The 21006-nt window shown below is 39.4% G+C and overlaps 1 protein-coding gene across 5 annotated transcripts in view; it reads left to right on the top strand.

The window, feature by feature from the left end:
* Positions 1–21006, top strand: part of Reps2 (RALBP1 associated Eps domain containing 2) — a 230973-nt gene that overhangs the window by 88633 nt on the left and 121334 nt on the right. For 2 of the 5 annotated variants that reach the window (XM_027432751.2, XM_027432749.2), the window contains exons 3-5: positions 2862–3010; positions 5244–5367; positions 10580–10677. In XM_027432751.2, the coding sequence (XP_027288552.1) occupies positions 2862–3010; positions 5244–5367; positions 10580–10677 (371 nt within the window). Of the gene's footprint in view, positions 1–2861; positions 3011–5240; positions 5368–10579; positions 10678–21006 lie in introns of those variants that run through there. The other 3 variants (XM_035449998.1, XM_035449996.1, XM_035449999.1) reach the window with 2 other exon arrangements.

Raw genomic sequence — 21006 nt, 5'->3', positions numbered from 1 at the left:
TTTCTGTGTGATTCACCAAGACTCTGGAGTTGTTTTTCTTTTTGCTCAGGTCCTCATGATTACCTCGAAAAGTGCCTTTACCCATTGAGCAATCTCTCTAGCCTCATCACCTAAAAAAAAAAAAAAAAAAAAAATCTAGGGGACTGGAGAGATGACTCAGCAGTAAAGAACACTTTCTGCTCTTAATTTCTTTCCCATGTGTTAAGTTTGGAGACAAGATTCTAAGCAGTTACTACAAAAAGACCTTCCGTGATTGTTACAGAAGGACAGGCCAGAACCCCCTGCAAGCTGGAGAAGTTTAGGGTAGGGAGTGGGGTATGCCAGCCACATCCTGTAATGAGTAGGGGCTGAGAGGCTGGGGAGAACCTGACAGACACCATCCTGATTTGATATGTTAAATAGGCACCTCAGCCATTTGTCCTGGGTTTGAGACCTAACAGAAATCACTCAGTATCTCAGTTAGGGTTTCTGTTGCTGTGACAAAGCAATGACCCAAAAGCAAGTTGGAGAGGAAAAGGTTTATTTGACTTTCCATGTTATAGTCATTGGAGGAAGTCAGAACAGGGACTCAAGCAGGGCAGGATCCTGGAGGGAGGAGCTGATGCAGAGACCATGGAGGGATGCTGCTTTACTGTCTTGCTTCCCATAGCTTGCTCAACCCACCTTCTTATAGAACCCAGGACCACCAGCCCTGGAATGGCACCACCCACCATGGTCTGGGTCCTCCCCCATTGTCACTGAATGAGAAGATGCCTTACAGCTGGATCTTGGGGAGTCATTACCTCAACTGAGGGCTCCCTCTTCTCTGAAGACTCTAGCTTGTGTCGAGTTGATACACAAAATTAGTAAGTCCACTCGACGTACATCACTGTGTACTAGGTGCTTTATTGATTACTTTTCTAATAAAATGTCACTATCGAATTCAGTATACAGACAACAAAGAAAAATACTCACACTGAAGACTTACAGATTTTTACCTTTTTTAATAGCTTGTAGAAGTTTCAGGGAGATGATACTGTCATGGTAAGATATATGATTACAATTCTGCTAAGTGAGAGTTGTTTAAAAAATCACAGGACTGAAGAAAGTACCAGAAGAATTCAGCTGTATTTTGTCTTTCACTGTTTGGTGTCCATCTGGAGGCGAAAGCTTATTTCCTAGGCAAATGATTCTGGAGATGTGCCCATAGCCAAGGTGGGGGAATGTGTGAAATGACACTGTCCTTAAGGGTATCTGGGAGTCCTGGTACAGCTGTTAACATTTGTAATGTTACACTTGTATTCCATTGTTCTCTGTACCAAATGCCAGTAAAACACTGGCCAGGGAGCTTATAAATACTAAGAATCTTGATTTTTTTTTTGAAGAAGTATTTGAAGTAGACTAATGGTCTCATGGGCAAGTCAGAGTAGAGAAAGTATTTTGTATGCTCTTGTCCTATATTTCTAGATCCATTTGTCAGACCCAGCTGAAAGAGATATTTCTGTGAACAGAACCACAGGACTGGCTTCTGTGTGACTCACTAAGACTCTGGAGTTTCTTTTACCTTTTTCCTTTTGAAATCCATTTCCGCCTTCAGTGCTGGAGAGCTGCCCATGGCTGGGAAACATTAAAACATTAAAAATGGTGACCATCTTTCTTTAGAGAGAAATCTCACTTTACATTTTCAGATTGATTTATCTCTTTATGACTCTCGAGCCCTTAGCTGATTGGTCCCACAGGGATTTGTCATAATTGCCCACTTCTTTGAGTCAAATGTGGACATAGCAACTAAAAATAAACATGTGGCTATTAGAGAGCCAGGGGCCTTCTTTGCCTTGGGAGTAGCATACTTGCTGTTGCTAAGATGTTTCCTGGCTTTAACACAGCATCCATCATTGGAAACACAGCTGTGTTTTTGGAGTGGAGGGATGACAGAAGTGCAAAGGCACACTGGGAATTCTCCTGAACAATGGTACAGATGCAAATCATTATGCCTAATCCACAATATTATCCTTATTTGTGTGGATCTTTGTGTCATGGGCTTATGTGTGACTTGCTATGCTGAGAATTAGAAGCATGCCAAAGCACCATTTTCATTTTCAGAAGAGTTTTGTCAGAATTTGAAAGATAAGTAAATATACCAGACATCTCTTTGTCGAATTGTGGGTGGCCAATGGTTTTGACTTTAGAATCTGGCTAAATGTTAGAGCAATTGCTCTAACTTCATAACACTTTCTTCATTATGTTATCAATAGGTAACCCGAGATTGAGTAAAAACTCATAAAAGAATATATCAAGTGGGAAACTATTCAACCCATTAAGTTTGCCCCAGGAAGGAGGTGGACATTAATGTGGGGCCCTCATAAGAACCAGCTCACTTGGGTTCAAACTATGTCTTGCCCAGAGATTAGTTGTGTGGTCCTGGGGGACATTCTGTAGCTTCTTCACACCAGTTTCCACAGCAGTAAAGTGAGTTGCTAATGCTAGTTTATCTTACAGAATTGCTGTGAAGATATATGGGTTGGTATTTACAGGCCCTGAACACTGCATCTGGTGTATTTAAGTGGTTATAAGCTTTGCTGGATATTGTTGCCTCTTGTTTAGATAAAATTCACATCCTTTTTTTCTGCAGTATCAAGTGGGACCCAGTCCCAAACCTGAATTTGCTCTGTGATGTTTTAGCAGCATGGAAATGTTAAGCTGGAATACCTTGGTTAAGTATTGCATTTTTTCCTCATGACATTATTATGGGAGTCTCCATTGTGCCTGAACTAAAATTTAAACTATATTTAGTGCTCTGAAATTTTCCCTTAAAAATGGATCCCCCTTTTGCAGTTTTAAGATAAGGCCTCACTTAAGCCTTTCTGCTTCTGCTTCTAAAGAACTGCCTCTGCCTCGCTTTGGGATGTCAAAGAGTGATGGTGAGATACGCTTTGGGAACCCAGCTGAGCTGCACGGAAAGAAGGTTCAGATCCCATACTTACCCACCGAAAAAAATTCCCACAAAAGAATGGATGATGAGGATAAACAGGTGAGAGTGTGATTCAGCCGTTCATTTGATTCTGACCATGAAGGCTCATGGAGCACAGTCTGGTCTGTTGCCAAACTCCCAGCAAATCTTGCCATCTGGAACACAATTACAGCTTTGGAAGTGAGCCAGGAAAGTTTTCTTGTAACAAGAAGCTGACACATAGGAATTACTGCTAGCCACCCACTGGCCCTTTAGAATCTGCCTTCATATAGAATTGTGCCTCTAACAATGCTGTTGATTTAATACACTTATTTCATTTCTCTAGGTCAGTGGTTTTCTAAATAGATTCATTGATATGTAACTCCTAAAACAACATGGAAACAAACAACAAAGCTAAAACCAAAGAGAAGAGATATAACTTCTAGGAGTTAGCAAGTACTCCCCTCCAAAAAGAAGCCCCAAAGGAGTCTCTGATTAAGCATGTTTGGAATGTATGTCAGCATGTCCCGTTCATAGGAGAAAGACTAAGTCATCAGCCTTGTGAATTAAGAGTGCACACTAACAGGCGGGTTCTATTATTAAGAGACCCGGAGATCTGTGTTTACTAAACTCTTCTTACCAGGGAACCCTTTCTTGGGAAACATATGTGTAACAACATTGAAATAAATGCCATTACCCATTTAGTGGGCTTGGAACCAGAATTTGGAGGATGGGCTTTTAAAATCAGGCCACTGATTGTAGTCATCAGGTGGTGATTAATAAAGACAAAAGGATGCCATTTAGTGGGCCTGTTTAGAAGAGACAGTTTTCATATTTGTAAACCCCAAGGACATCATGATATAACTCTTACTTCTGATAAGAGTCATGCAGAAAAGTCAGATTATATTCAGTACTGTCTTCTGTAAGGTAAAGAAACATGCTACATTTTAGGAGGAACTGAATCAAGATTTTTTTGTTTGTTTTTGTTGAGACAGGGTTTTTCTGTGCAACAGTCTTGGCTGTCCTGGAACTCACTTTGTAGACCAAGTTGGCCTTGAACTCACAGAAATCTGTCTGCTTCTGCCTCCCAAGTGCTGGGATTAAAGGTGTACACCACTGCTGCCTGGCTATGAATCAAGATGCTTTTTAAAATGCAATAAGTATAGAAAGGTTATACTAGAAAATAACTTACATGGTTTACTTTGATGGTCTTGGATATTCAAGGTTGCAGGTTTATTTTTTATTTTATTTTATTTTGACACAGGATTTCTCTGTATAGCTCAGGCTGGTATCAGGCTTACATGATCTTCCTGCCTTCTGAATGCTGGGAATATAGGCATGCTTCATTATGCCTGGCCTGAGTTTTATGTTTGTAGTTAAAAGAGGCATAGCTCATTTTGTTAAACAACTCTATGTAACATTGCTTGAATTATTTAGGTAGTATGCTAGAGAGTCACAGTAATTTGTATAAGTATACTTTGGTATGTGTCTACAGCACTGATGACTCACTGTCCCACAGTGGCAGATTTCCTCAGGAGTTTTCAGGTCTAGTCTCTTTCTTAGATTGCATATTTGTTTTTAAATTAAAGAAGCCAATACAGTCTCTGTGTTATAAAAAGCACCATTCCCTTGTTCCTTGGGTACCCCATGATTACAGTCTATTGGTTGTGGAAAAAAGAAGGAAAGCCAGGCTCAGACTGTTCCTTAGTCTAGTGTCCTGTATCAGGTTTGTCATTGAGCTGAGATTGTGATTGTACTTCTGAAGGCTTCTTCTTAGTATTTTGGAGTATTCTAGATGGGGTGGCCATGTTTTGGAGTCTCTCCATATGAAACAAACCACTCCTCTAACATTTAATTTTGTATAGTAAGCTCCAAGGATACCTACTATTAAACATTGAAAATAGCAATTTTATTCTATATCCTGGATTTATACTTGAATATAAATTCAATAAATAGGAGTCTTAAGAAGGAAGACTCATTAATTTATTAATTGACTGAAAATGGAATCTGTCCACAATTGAGGGTTGTAAGTGTTCTCTTATTTGATCAGTGTCTTTTATTTTCCAAAGGAAAATATTATTGAACTAACTGTCTCTGGCTGGTATTAGTAATTTAGGTGGCACAGCCCTAGTGACTTTGAATCCTCAATATTACCCTTTTGCTATCCTGCCTTTTTGAGGAACCATTTCTCCCCATTTGTTAAAGCAGCCAGGTTACCAGCTGCAGAGTCACATTTTGCTTCTTAAACTGCAGTTCAGAATGCCAGGCTTCTCCAGTGGTTGCCTCTGAACTCTGCTCTGGTTCTTTGAAGCAGGAATCACAGTCTCCCACGATGTCACCCCTCGCTTCCCCTCCTTCTTCCCCGCCTCATTACCAGAGGGTGTCCTTGAGCCATGGCTACAGCAAACTGCGGAGCAGCACAGAACAGATGCATCCAGGTAAGAGGCGACCAGGGGGCCAGCTGTCACAGCAATGTCTTAGAGTCTCCTTAATCTACCAGGCAGCAATGCCACCAGCTGCTTAATTTCCTGATTTAATTACTCTTGTCTTTGGAAACATGACTCAATTTCATTTTATATTCTCAAGCAAAGTTTTTTAAATGAAATTAAGCATATCTCAGCAATGCTTTGTTTCTTAGCCTAGAAACTGGTTCGTCTTTAGATTTGTAAACAACTATCTAGATGATTTAATATTTCATATACAAATTTCATTAAAGGAACGTAGCATGCTAGGGGTTTGCATTTTTGAGAATTGTTATTCCCTTCTGTAGGAACATTAAACATATTTACTCAATAATTGCTTTTATGAAAATTCTTTAAAAATATAACTATGCAAAGGCAAGTGAGTTGATCCAATCTTTAAATTCTGGGACATAAATGAAAATATTGAGTTTTTATGTTTTAGGATAAGGATAAGGGAAATGTTAGGGGTAGCGTTTTGCTGAGAATCATGCAGCATGCACAGTTATGGGGGCTGTCTGCTTGCTCAGATTTATGTTCTTCTGGTCATTTCAGGGGTAAAATATGTTAGTTGGTTCTCAGGATGACTTGCAGAGTTGGCTGCCCAGACTGCAATGTGTGAAGCTCCATAAATTCACTGCAGCACCTTGTCCTCCTGTGCTCCACACTTGTAGTTTCCGATATGACCAATTGAATGCATTCTAGAGTAGAATGTACTATAGCCCCTGCCCATTTTGTGGGATGTGGTAGAAATGGAAATGATCCAGTTTCTGCAGGATTTTGCTGCATTGAAAAAAGATGGTGACTTCTAGAGGGTCACAGAAATGCAAAGCTATGCTAGGCTGAATTAAAGAAGGCTGTCTGTCCTTTTGCCCAGAGAAGCAGGTAGGACATGATGGAAAGTACTTTGGGTTAGAATCAGATTGGGTTTGGGAGGACCTTGCATGACTTTACACAAGTTATTGTGTGTCTCTGAACCATATTTTTTCTTTTAGAAGAATAATGAGGATGTTAGAAAGATTCATTGGGAATATCAGTGTAAACTCATTTGGAAATTATATTCTGTGCAATGCAAGATAGTGTTCCTAATGGACAGTAAAAAAAAAAATCTCCTGAAAGTTGGTTTTCTCATGGGTGTCTGAAACTACACAGGGTTGAGAAATTTTCATTCTCCACTTCCAGTTTCCATTGTATGGTTTGCCTTTTTAAAAGAAGGGGAATTGTTTCTTCCATTTCAAATCTAATTTGGGCTTTGATATTAATGTTTACTTCATAGGTAAATCTATTTGTGGTCTATTAAGTCAGTCTATCATTAAATTCTACCTTTGATCATCCTTGTTTGTGTCCTTTGTTTCTTGTCCCATCCTCTCATCCTATTCTAAGTGGGCTCCTATTCTTGTAGCACTGAAGAGACCACCCACTTCCCTCTTTCTGGACACTGAGGATTTGATGCCTAGGCTCTGTATGTCCTCATTCCATTTTATCCTTGTTTTAAAGTGGCAAAATCTATGTATGATAATATTACATATTTTTAAGAAATTAGTTTGGATTTTAACAAATGGGTATACTCATTTAGCTATCATCAAGTTAAAAAGTGTTCCCATTGCACTGCAGATGACCCTTCCCAGCTGCTTCCTATCCTGAAATGCAGCATTGTAATGATTTTTATCATTGTCGATTACTTTTATTTCTTCTGGAACTTCATTCATGCCAAAGGAAACATGCGGAATGATTCTACTTCTGTCTGCTATCTTTCCCTCAACATAACAGTCAAAATTCATATAATTGTATTGGTAGTTCCTTTCACTTTATTATTCAGTAGGTTTCATTGCACAGATAATCATGGATTAATGGTCCTTCTTGGAATTTTTTTTGTCTGGCCCAGTCCGGCAGCCATTCAGTTCCAAATAAACACAGAGAGGCTTATATTAATTATAAACTGTTTGGCTGATGGCTCAAGCTTCTTATTGGCTAGCTCTCTGTTAATTATTAACCCATTTCTATTAATCTGTGTATCTCCACATGGTCTTGGCTTACCGGTGATGCCCAGGTCTCTTGCTTCCTCGACAGCTACATGGCATCTCCTTGACTCTACTACTACCTTTCTCTATCCCTGTTTTGATTTCCCACCTGGCTAAATTCTGCCTGTCCATCAGCCAAGACAGCTTTGTTCATCAACCAATAAGAGAAACATATATTCACAGCATATAGAAGGACATCCCCCATCAACTCCTGTTGATGAACATTTAGGTAGTTTGTAGTGTTTGGCTATTATGAATAAGAATACTGAAAATATTTGTTCATGAATACTTTTGTGACTTAGGTTGCCATGTCTCTGACACTTAGGTGTAGAATCTTTTGCATTGGCATGTAAAAATAGTCACAGTTCCACTTTGATACTGAACTTCAGAGTGATGAAAGCTTTATGGTTTTAAAAAATAGTCTTCTCCTTGGAGAAAGATGATGGGTCTATTTCCATATGAAACCTCTTGTAAAGGAATTCAAAGGTTATTTGGTTTGCCTTTGAGTTGTGTGTTTTGGGTTTTATTTGGGAAGGAAAAGAGTTGAAGTAATAAGTAATATGTACCCCTTTCCTGAGCTGAGATTCAGTTGAGAGGCAAGCTAGAAATCAGATTGCTGGTGGCCTAATTATCAGCTTTGTTGCTCATGTAGCTAAATGGAGCACACCCTTTAGATATATGGCTGATTTTTTCAGTCACAGGCAGCCTTGACCAGCCCAGTGTTTCCCTATAGTAAGAGAAGAAAATCCACTTCTCCAAAGTAAGTTCCTGTGAAGCTGAGTTTCCATCAAAACCTGGTTGGTGAAATAATCTGCCTCTCCATGGTAAGGCCCCTGTAGGTGAGGGATTTGAGCCAAGGGCCACATGGTACCCTCCTCTCCAGTGGGTCTCCTCTGGGTAGTAGACACACCCTCTCTTTAATGGGAAGCACAGGCCCATGGGTTTCATTTGAGCTCATGAGCACTAGGATCCTAGCCATACTTCATCTTACTGTGCTAAAACCTTTTGGCAATGTTCAGTTGGCATGAAGAGTTTAATGTGGTTCTATCAACATGGAGTGATTTTGCAAAAAAACATGTCAGAGGACAATGCCTGCCTACAAGTTGAAAAATTACTTTCGAAGACACAGATCATGTGTACTCTATGAATTTTTATTTTGTAGTATTTACATTTGTATCTATTCCTAGTAGGTTCTAAAATGCACTAAATACGTTGCTAGGCAATCATTTGGATATTTTAATGTGTTATAATTTTGTATTCTAGTTGCTAGGAAGAAATACAAAATAGCTGTGAGCCTGAATGCTTCCTTCCTTTCATCTTCCTTCCTTCTTTCCTTCCTTCCTTCCTTCCTTCCTTCCTTCCTTTCTTTCTTTCTTTCTTTCTTTCTTTCTTTCTTTCTTTCTTTCTTTCTTTCTTTTTCTTCCCTCCCTCCTTCCCTCCTTTATTTCTTTATTTCCTTTCTGTCTTTCACAGGGTCTCATGAGCACCAGTCTGGTCTCCTGCCTACTAAGCATACAGGTGTGTGCCACAATGTCCAGCCAGTTTGGTGTTCTTGATGTGCTATTGTTGTGCCTTCTTATTTTAAAGAGATCAAACTATGCTGAATATGGTACCATAACATCCAACTCTGCTTTCCACCCAATTTTATTTATAAGTAAGCTACAGAAAGAAGCAGTTTATAAATTTTAAATCCTCAAAGTGTTAGCCCACAGAAATGAGAAATGGTTTCATGTTGGGTGATAATTTCTCCTTTCTGTTGGAGCTGGTTATATTTAACTGTCTTGTTACCATATTGGCAAGGTCATTATTGTGTGCTCTGGAAATAAAAGAAATAAAGAATAGCATTTATTTTTTGTGGTTTAGAAACTTACTTTAAAGGTAGTCATCACTTAAAATATTTTGGTTATTGATTTATAGAATAATAAACATGTAGTACATTTACTCATTTTTCATATACTTGTTTTTGCATTCTGTACAATAAAGAAGATAACTATTTGTATAATAAATAATAATATTGAGTTTTAGTGTTCAAAGTTCATATTAATTTTCTTTGGGGGTTATATGATGAATTGAATACATTTCAAAATATAAATTATAGCTAGATTTGGCATCTATAATTTTTAAAAGATAGATTTGTTTTTATTAAAAAAATTTAACCTTTATTTTTATTTTATGTGTGAGTGTTTTGCCTGCATGTATGTCTATACATGGAAGATATGTAGTGCCAGTGGAGGCCAGAATAGGGCATTGGATCTATTATAATGCACATAATATAGGCCACCTTCAAATAGGCAGTACTCTTTCCAGTCCATTTAAAATATATAGTATAATTCCTTTATTTAATTGGGAGGGATAAAATGTACACATCCAACCAGGGGAAAAACTATTCTGGATTCCTGAGTTTTCTACTTGATGCACAATTGAGTTTTTCTTTTCCTAATTCATTTTTTTAAATCCAAGGCTTGTTCCCTTTTACTTTTCTCTCCCCAAATAAATGTAAACTTGATTTGAATATGACATGAAATTGGTAAGGAGAAACTGCTATCTGAATTCATTGTTTTTTTAAGTGACAGAAGTTTCAATGGGAATAATGCATAGCACACTTCAATTTTGATCCCACTAGGAGAAAAGATGAAGGAAGTCAAAAGAACCTGCCAGCCATCCAGGCAAAGCACCATCATTTCCTAGATACAATTTTTAAGGCTGGGGCTGCTGATCGTTCAAATCAGTCCTTTGATTAATTGTGACCTACTGCCAGTGTTCATTCTAGGCGAAAGTCACATCCTTTGAAACCATGAATGAACACAAAGTGAACCCCACCACTTCAGAACATGGCCCAATAGACCACAAAAAGGCAGGAGTAAAAAAATGAATACTTGCAATGTGGCACATTTCTAGCTATTGATTCACTCTTTCTAAAGGTCATTGAGGCTCTCTCATTTTATTCCTAATCTTAACCTGATGTGAGTGATATTGGTTAGATATCTTTAGTGAAATTATGAAGGCAAGAAGATCAGGATTTATGAGTCTTGGGTAGCTCTCTGGTTATAAACTTCAATTCCTTCATACCTTTTCCTTGAAAAGCACATGCTGCATCACTTTGAGTGTGAAATAATAATTTTGGAGTAGAATCTTTGTATACCCTGCTAACATTCTGCCTTGCTTTTCAGCTCCTTATGAAACTAGGCAGCCCATTGGCCAGCCTGAAGGATCCTCATCAGAGGGTCCAGGAGCCAAACCCCTTCGTCGTCAGGCATCTCTTATTCGGGTAAGTAATGATGTGGGCTTAAGTCAGGGACAGAATTGGAAGAAAATTATACTGTGGAAATATGGCATTTAGGGATAGAGACATGGCTCAGCAGTTAAGAGCATTTGCTGCTCTTGCAGAGGACCAGTGTTCAGATCCTAGCACCCACATTAGGCAGCACACAACCAGCTGTAACTCCAGCTCCAGGGAGTCCAACATCCTCTTCTGGCTTCCATGGGTACTTGCATGCATGTTCATAAACCCACACACAGATAGATATGCATACACATACTTAAAAATAAAAACAACTCTTAGAAAGAAAATCCTGAAAGAAATATAGCATTTAAAATTATTAAATATTTTAAAGCTAGCATACAAAGTAATAGGCTTAATTTTAACATGTTTTTCTTCTTTGGGGTAAGGTGAGAAAAGATCTCACCAAAATGATGTCAAACTCCCTGTGTATCTGAGGCTGATCCTTTTGTTTTCACTTCCAAGTGTTGAAATTGCAGGCAAGGGTCACTGTAACATTTCATACATATATATTATACTGTGTTTGTATCCCCCCCATGACCCTTTACTGTTCCCCGCATACTTAGTGATTTCTTCCTCTTCCTAAATCATCCATTCTTGTCAGATATATTTCATTGTCTTCTAATGAGGAGCATGGATTTTTGTTTGCTTTCTGTTTTCTTGCAAGAAAGATATAAAACTACCTCATCACTCAGGCTTTACACTTTCTGTTCTTTTGGTTGTATATTTTTCTTAAATCTTTTCTGTTTCTGTCTCCTTTTAGTCTCCATAAACCAGAGGTTTATGATCTTCAGTGTGTCTAAAGCATCCCTACCCTTCCAACTGCTTAACCATGGAGCACTTTCTTCAGGAGAGCTCCACATTTCCTAAAGCAGCTTGACTCCTGCTTGCCTTACTCTTTATTATTACTCATTTAATGCCTAATTAACTGTTTTCCATTTGCTGTGTGTCCAGTTATGTAGTAAGCTTCTGGAAGGCTGCAGTTGTTCTGTATTCTCACAGTGCCTCAGACAATGCCATTTAGATAGCAATTGGTCTGTAAGTATAAGCAACTACTACTTTTTGCGTGGAATAGATACAAAATATTATGGCACAGGTATAATGATATTCAGTTTCTTCTGGTCACACCATAGCTTAGATAGTTTCAGTTTCTAATTCTTCCATGTTTTCCTTTGGGTAAAAATCTCTGATTTTTTCCTATGTCCATAGGTGTTGTCTTGTGTAGTATCTCTAAGTTCCTTTTTAGGGAAAGTATATTAAGAAAGTTGTGTGTGTGTGTGTGTGTGTGTGTGTGTGTGTGTGTGTGTGTGTGTGTGTGTGTTTATGCATGCGTGTATGCACATGCACGTAAGAGTGTGTGTACATGCACAAGAGAGAAACTATCAAAAAGTTAGGTTTATTATTTAACATGAAAGACAAAAGGAAGTGGGTGGTGGTTTTTATAACATTTCAATTGTGGAACTCAGGAAGATAGACCATTTCTGTACAGGCAGCTCTACTCAAAATAGATGAGTACAGTCAGAAACTCCCACAAAGAAGTGGGCTGCTAGCTTAGAAGAGAATAAACAGTCTGAAGAAGATTCTGGAGTTCACTCAGTGAATGCCTTTTGGGCATAGGACACTGTTAGACATGACACAGAACTTGATCTTAAAGCACTGCTCTGTTTGCTAAGAACTCTCTAAAAGATAATCATTAAACCATATGTGATATATGTAATGTTCCCTATAACTATAAGCTCTAGGAACTGCTGTCTCTATTAGTATAGATAGATGGCAAACAGAGGCCAAGCAGCAAATCTAAGATTACATTCATACCTAGTATGTGTCAGAACCTGAACTTGAGTTTAGAACAATTCAGTGTCACAGTCTGCATATTAAACACTTGGCTTGACATTAGAGTCCCATATCACAAGAAGGCTAGATCACATCATGAACATTAATTAGATGTTATGATCCCCCCTCTCTTAGTGTGTGTGTGTGTGTGTGTGTGTGTGTGTGTGTGTGTGTGTATTTGGGGATAGCCCCCATGGCCTTGCCTATGCCAGGTAAGGATTCTACTACTCCACTACATCCTCATCACGAAAGTATTCTTGAAAGCCTGTTATTTGCAGAGTATACCTGGCAGGAGTGTCAGGAGTTCATGGTCATCTCTGTGTATAGAGTGAGTTCAAGGTTAACTTCTAAAACTCAAGACCCTGACTCTAAAGAAGGAAAACAAAGGCATTCTCTTTTAAGGCCAGTACAGATCAGTTTTACCCTCAAGTTGAAATGGAAGGTTGTTTTTTCAGCTGAGCCCCAGATGTAGTACTTGGCTGTGTTTTAGAGCTCTCATGGTATAAAAATATGTGCCTTTAAACACTAGAATCACACAAATTGGGGAGGTGTGTTTGCATTAGGGAAGGGATTGAAGGGATTCCTCTCAAAGCTCTCTAAGGTGTGGACTGAAGGTTCCTGCAGAGTATGCTTTGTTTCTGTAGAGATGAAATATTGAATGGTTAGAAACACTGGACAAATTAGCAGTGAATGTTGATTTCTCAGGGGTGGGATGGAGCTCATGGGACCCTTTCTACCAAGCCCCTTGGAAGCAAGGCCTGGAACCTTTGCTTGTAGTGCTGTGATTTTCTTCCAACCGTTTAGGCCCCTTTCTGCTGAGTAGCATGCTTCTTGAACCCTTCCCTTGACAAATATTTAGTGAATGAATACCTGCAATGTACCAGATACTGTGTTAAATGAGGTATGCTATGAATAGGTCCCATCCTCATGGAATTTTCAGGCTATTTTAGGAGATGCCTATTAACCAAGCCGTCACCAAATCCATATATGAGTATAGTTGTGAATGAAAATTATGCTGCACTTTAGAGTTAGTCAAGGAGGGCTTCTTTGGGGAGTAACATAACAGTTGAAGTGGGAAGGAATAGAGGTAAAGGGGTAAGAATGGGGAGCAGGTAAGAAAGCAGACCGAGCTACTTGTACAAAGACATTTTCTGTGTCCTTACCATTTTGTGTGTATTAACTCAGTGCTCACAACTGTTTGGTGGGGGGTGGTAAGGGGGTAACACTATAACCTCCATTTTAGATGACAAAGCTTGAGGTGTATATACTTTATTGGGTTTTCCCAAGATCACAGCTGGAAATGGAATGGACGAATTCAAGCACTGGACACCATTCCTCTAGCTACTGGCTTGGGAAGTGGATGGAAGATGGTGATATCACCTTAAGCAAGGAAGCACTGGACAAAAAGTAGTGCTGAAGAAAAACCCTGGTGCTGTAAATTCAGTGTTGGATACCAGGAATGGAGCTTTTGTGATAGCCAGAGTAGGTGAATTAGAGTTCTGTTTCTATGGATCTGGAGTTTGGGGCAGAGCTGAGGCTGGATACAGGTGTTTGGCAACAATTGACTATTGGTAGCACAGGAAGAAAAGCAGGTTCTGCTCATGTCCAGCCTGACTTCACATGGCCTGAAGCAAGTTTGTCCTCCCTCCCTCCCTGCCTCCCTCCCTGCCTCCCTCCCTGCCTCCCTCCCTGCCTCCCTCCCTGCCCCCCTCCCCTCCCTCCCTCCTCCCTCCCTCCCTCCCTCCTCTCTTTTGTTGTACTAACATCTTTGTGTGGATTTAGCAATATATCTCAGCAGTGTGCCAGTCTGATTCTCTTAATGTTTGTTTGTTCTCCTACCACCTGTTTGAAACATGGCCTTCTGTTCAGGATGACAGCAAGGGGCCTTTCTTGCCCAGGATGTCAGTCTGTGTTTTTTGTGGCTGGTGTATTTTCCTTTCTTTAACTCCTAGGTTTCCTTCTTATGCTTGTCAGATTGCTTTGGCTGGACTCCATGTTACAGAAAGCAAAATGCCAATTTGAATTAGTCATGGAGATTAGGGGAATGGAAGTGAAGGTTCTTTGTGGTGGGAGATTAATATTTATTTGGTACAGTGCTAAGCTCATTTGAGTAATTCCCCTTGTGGTGCCATGTTTCTGTGCTGATGGCAATCTATTCTCTTTGTTCTAGCTTCGTTTGTGGCCTTCTGTTCAGACCTTTCCTGCTTAATTACAGTGGGGTATTGGAGCCGTAGCTCAGTGGTTAAAGTGCCAGACTAGCATAGTAACAACCTGTTGCAGTCTTGCCTGTAACGGTGGCCACACCCCTTTGGGCATGGCTTCAGGCAGAAGGAAGCGGAAGCGGAAAAGAGAAGCCTAAGGCGTGGTCTCGCTTGCATGGGTCTTTCTCTTGGGTCATCGGATCAGGTAGGAAGGGCAAAGAAGCACTACTGCGGTTCTTTGTATTTTTGTGTAAGTCTTCCCCAATAAACACCCATTTATCATTTATCTTGGGTCTAGTTAAATCATTACACCCTGTTTTCAAGAACAGTAGCACACAGCAGGAAGATCAGGAGTTTAGGGCTATCCCAGCCTTAGCCAGCACACCTGAACTAAGTCTCCAGACCCTGACTCCAAATCGCTTTTTCTACCATGAAAAGTTAGAAGGGGGCATGAATTCTGAGTCCTAGGGGAGGCCTTTAGGGACCCATGACCAGTGCTATTTTAGCCTATGCGCTTGGCATTTTGGACGCGTTTACATCAAATTAAGGATCCAACCTTTGGACTGGTCAGTATTTTTTCCTTAATATTTTAATCACTTTTTTTTCAAATGATAAATTTTTTCCTCATTAAAATTCTCATAAATGGATGATAGGAGTTTTCAAAGAAATTGGAAGTCTTGTTTTCTCTTTTACTTGTTATCAAGTCATCATCGTCTTGCAGAGAGGAAATCACCATGTGGCCTTGGCTATATGGGCCAGGTTGGCCTAGGACTCACTGATCTGCCTGCCCCTGCCTACCGAGTATTGAGATTAAAGGCACTCATGCCATGCTTGGCAACAAAAAAGATAAAAAAAAAACACAAACAGGCAAGAGATTTAAATATTATGCAGTGTGTACTTGTGTTGAAATACCACATAGTACTCATCATTATGTATAAATTTTATGTTTTTAAGTTCAGTTAAAAATAAATTTAGTTTTTTTTTCTCCTGTAGCTGCTCATCCTATACTGACTTTGAATTTGTCACTCTGCTCATGGTTCTTAGCATATCTAATTCACATTCTTGAACATGGCTCTTCTGTTGTTTGGTTTCTGCTTTCCTCTTCAGCTAATAATAGCTCACTGCTTCACTCGCACCACACTGGTCAGCAGCTACTCCTTGTTATTTCTCAGGTGGTCAGCATTCTCTAGTGGGGGCTTTATTCTTTATCTATACTTTTGCCTCCTTTGTCCTACCTTTGCCTGAATTCATCTCTGTTTTGTTCTTCCATGGACAGTATGAAGTAGAGTTTCCTACTATGCTCACATATATGTGATGCTTACAGTTTTCATACTTGCAAAACAGTTTATTGCTCATTGTATATTTATCAGTGAAACTTAATCAGACGAATGGGGATCTGATCATTATTTATTTCCATCTTAAAGGCAACTAGAGATTTTTTATATTGTTCCCAGAACATTTTGCACAGACCCAAGCAAATAGAATGTGTGTGTATATGTGCACATTCATGTGTTTGTATGTCCATGCACACTTGAATTCGTTCATTCATAATACCTCTCATTTTTTTTTGTTTTTTTGAGACAGGTTTTCTCTATGGCTTTGGAGGCTGTCCTGGAACTAGCTTTTGTAGACTAGGCTGGTCTCAAACTCACAGAGATCCACCTGCCTCTGCCTCTTGAGTGCTGGGATTAAAGGAATGCGCCACCACCACCCGACTCATTTTATTTTTTTAACCCTGACTATAGGGATGCTGGTTTGGCAAATGAAATTTCTTCACTTTAGATACTCAGGGCCAGAAACAAATTCTCCCTACTCCTTGAGTCCTTTTGGAATAGTTCTCAAGGGAAAAAGCAAGTGTGTAAGGATAATAGAAGAAAGAAACACTTATAAGTCTCTGTTAGAATGTTGTTGGCATAGGTCAGAAAGAATTGCTTGTGCCACAGGTACATTGTTTCTGTAGTACTTTTGATGGGAACAAAAAGAAATAATCTTTTGTGGGGGGCAACATGGCACTGAGATAATTGTTTTTTTTTTCTTGTGTGACATGAAAGTTATTTGTGGGTGAATTGGGTTGGGATTCTGGCTAGAGCAGAACAGAGAATGGCTGAAAGATTAGGAGGGGCCCAGCTTGAGTGATCGAGGTGGTCTCATGAGAGAGTTTGTGTTTTGAGTTGGGAAAAAGAGCAAAGCAAGTCACCAAATAAAGACATACTGAGCACTGTCTCAACCACTGCTTAGCTTTGGAAGTGGCCTACCAGGCAGCTTAGGGCCATCAGAGCTCACCAGGGGTTTCAGGAATTCATTTTCGGCATCATTAGGCCTCTCTCTCTCTCTCTCTCTCTCTCTCTCTCTCTCTCTCTCTCTCTCTCTCCCTCCCTCCCTCCCTCCTCTCTCCCTCCTCCTCCCTCCCTCCCTCTCTCTCTCTTTCTCCCTCTCCCTCTCTCCCCCTCCGTGTGTGTGTGTGTGGTGTGTGTGTGTGTGTGTGTGTGTGTGTGTGTGTGTGTGTCCCACACACATGTTGAGTTAGACCTCAGGCCATTTATTCTTTTCTTTTGAATCTTTCCCCTTTCCCCTTGTCTGAGAATTGTCATCCTGACTATTGAAGATCCCCAGTGGCTACTTCACCATGGTGTTATTTCTACACTTAGTTCTTGTGTTTTCTTGTTCTTTACATGGAACTCAGGATGATGTGCTTGCTCATGAATGACTTAAGTTAAACAAACTTATGCTGGGACAGATGAGCCACTTCATGGTCAGTTTTCCACTAACAGGGCCATAGGGAGGGAAGTCTGCAGTCTAAACTGTTTCATGTTATACAGTGAGTACTATACTGCAGGTGTTATTTTGTGGCTGTGTGTTGTGAGCTCTTAAGATGCTTTTTCCTTGAACCCTGAAGATTTTTACAAAGTCAAATATTAAAAAGGGTGCAGAGTAAAAAAAATGGCCCTCTCATTCCTACCTTCTAAGCACCCATCACAGAAACAACTGTGATGGATGTCTTTTGTATAGCTGTATACAAATATCCTGTTTTATTTAATATTGTATATGATTCTTATTCAAATACATAACTATATATAGTATAATCAAAGTATATGGTTCAGCCTTTTACTCATGTTGTAAGTAACCCAGTATACATCTGCTATATACTCAGCATTTTTCTTTTTTTATTGTTTTGGTTTTTTGAGACAGGGTTTCTCTGTGTAACAGCTCTGGCTGTCCTGGAACTTGCTCTGTAGACCAGGCTGGCTTCGAACTCACAGAGATCTACCTGCCTCTGCCTCCTAAGTGCTGGGATAAAGTCATGCACTACCACTGCCTGGCTTGCATTTTTCTTTTATAGTAGCCTTACTGACAGTCTGAGGCAGTACACAAAGATTCTTTTTGTGTTTTTCTTACACAAGTTCTTAGTGTTTTGTTGTATGTATTTTCTATAAGCCATTTAAGCAGCCTCTTCTTGCTGACTTCTAGCTCTTGAAAGCATTGTTTGCAGTTGTATGGGTTCAGTTCCTAGGCATAGATCTCTTTAGTGATAATGTCTACACTTTGGTAATTTTTATAGAAATTTTCAGTTTACACATTTGACATAATGTAGAAAGTGTATCTTTTCTGGTATTTTTGTAAATATAATATGTTAACAAACTTAGATTTGTCATCCTCCTATGTAAAAATTGCTAACTTTTCTATATAAATTAGCATATCTATTAGTGAACTGGAGTATCTTAATGTTATGGAGTTCTTCTCCAAGTGCCCTTTATTGTGGATTGCTTCTTCGTATCATAGGCCTTTTTGAAAATTTTGTCTGGGCTGTTTATGGTTTTGTTCTGATTTGACATTCTTAAGCCTGAAACCATAAGCTGACATTTTAGACCCAGGAGATTCTACAAGGTGTGTGGAAAACTGCTCATTATGTGTTCAAATATAGGTTGTGGGCATTTGAGGGAGGTTAGGGACCCAAGTTTCTTTACTGCTCCATAGAACATCAGGTCTGTGGGCAATGGGGATCTCTTGTGATTATGACAACGAAATTGAGTTACTTAGTGTCTTAGTCAGTGCTCTGTTGATGTGAAGAGACACCATGTCTATGGTAACTCTTATAAAGGAAAACATTTAACAGGGAAGGATGTTGGCATATTTTCAGAGCTTTAGTTCATGGGAAGCATGTTGGCACACAGGCAGACATGGTGCTGGAGAAGTAGCAGAGAGTTCTATATTAGGATCCGCAGGCAGTAGGAAAGCCAGACTCTGGACTTGAAATGAACTTTTTGAAACCTCGGAGCCAACCCCTGGTGACAGATTTCCTTCAACAAGACCAGACTTCCTAATCCTTTAAAATAGTGTCACTCTCTGGTGACTTAAGTATTTATGTCTGCGAACCTTTAATTGAAACCACCACACTTAGTTTATGGGTATAGATTAGGGTTAAAAGGTCATTTGTTCTTAGAGTTAGTTCTTAGAGACAATAGTCTATCTTGTTTATTTGTTCTCTCTCTCTCTCTCTCTCTCTCTCTCTCTCTCTCTCCCTCTCCCTCTCCTCCCTCCCCTCCCTTCCTCCCTCCCTCCCTCCCTCCCTCCTCCCTCCCTCCCTCAAGTAAAAGAGGGGAAGAAAGAGAATACGTGTGTTTGAGTAAAGAGGTAGAACTGTTTTGATTCTTTTTATATAGTTTTATATATGTGTCCATTCTTGAGATAGAATAGATCCATTAAATAGATCCATTTTCCATTTTACTTGAAGCCTTGGTTGATCTTCTATACCATTTCCTAAGGAATAAAGAGGTTTGTGGGTCTAATGTGTATTTTACCCCACTGTGTCTACTGTAAAACCCACAGATACTTGAATGGCACTATGACCACAAGTAGGACCTGTTTTTTTGTTTCTGTTTTTTGTAGTATCAAGCCTTCTGTCTACTTGTTGCCTTTGCTTGTTTGTAGTTCTTTTTCTATTTTTGTAGCCATTATTCTTGGGGAAAGAAATATTTTACTTCAAGTGATACTGAAGTTAATTTTTTTTCAGGTGAAAGATTTAAAAAAAAATCTAAGTGCTCACAGTGTGGCCATACTTCTTGAAAATTAGAAAGGCTATTTGCTTTGTTTCTTTGCTGGTAGTTACCTCTAAAATAAAAGGCAAAATGGTTTTTTATTATAAGATGCTAATACCAACTGAATGAAAACTCCAGGGAAGTACATATCTGGGAGAGAAGGTGAAGGATATTTGTAGGAATAAGATATTAATTCAGCAATTATTAGAACTGATCAGAGTGTTGCCTTAAGGCCTGGATGCATTCATATTTAGAGGTAGTGAGTATTGAGAGAATGGTAATAAAACAATAGCCATAGATTTAATGTGAGGTGTGAGGCATTACACTGAAGGCTTATTGTAGCCAGATCTTTCTGAGCTATATTTAGGGTGCACATTGATTTGCTAGATAAAATCTCTGATTTAGTGTTTTAGATGTAGTTGAAAATGCCCAACTGAATGCCAGATCTTAGACAGGACTCTTTGGAAGGCTGATGTGACTAGAGCCTGGAGTAGGAGGGAGATGAGGCTGGAGATCAAGAGAGGATCCTATGAGGTTTGGGATTTCTTTTTAGGTATGGGAGGCAGGGTGTCTTAGAAGTTAACTTATTAATAAGGGGTCACCCCAAATTTGAATACCAATCTGAGTACTTCTGGAACCTTCACTTGTACCTTCAGTCTGTACCCTAAATCTCAGAAGTATTTATTTTCAGCCTGGATTCTTGGAGCATCTGTTTCCCATCTGGCCTTAGGCTATTTGAGTGTGAAAGGGAGAATATCCTGGCAAAGACAGGCAGCCTTGACCTGATCTACAAGGATGGGGGTGGAACATTGTTACAGTATTTCTGAAAGTCCATAGCCTTTACAGTCTCACCTTACTGCTGATGCCTAATTTTTCCTGCTTCTTTTCTAAGCAACAACAACAACAAAAAACCCCTGGCAATTGCAAAGGACATCTCTCCTTCTGGAGGAGAAGACCTTGGCTTCTTGTGGAAGAATTGGAGATAGTGGTTAGTGTTACATATGAAAATAACAGTAAACAAATGACTAATTGCCTATATGCATTGTAGCCTAACTTCCAGATTCGTGAAACAGTGAAAACATGCCAAATGCTGTTCACATACAAAAATTATGTGTTTAAAAAGGTTTTCTGGGTAATCAAAAAGTTTGCCAGTTGTAGTCTGAAACTGCATCAGATGATGGGAGAGGATATAAATCTAACATAGTCATTCACATCTCAAGAGAAGATCCCTGACCCACAAAACTGAA

Source organism: Cricetulus griseus, chromosome X, assembly GCF_003668045.3.
Source record: "Cricetulus griseus strain 17A/GY chromosome X, alternate assembly CriGri-PICRH-1.0, whole genome shotgun sequence".
Taxonomy (NCBI): Eukaryota; Metazoa; Chordata; class Mammalia; order Rodentia; family Cricetidae; genus Cricetulus; species Cricetulus griseus.
Note: the sequence above shows the minus strand (reverse complement) of the source record. Positions and strands in the feature narration are given on the sequence as shown.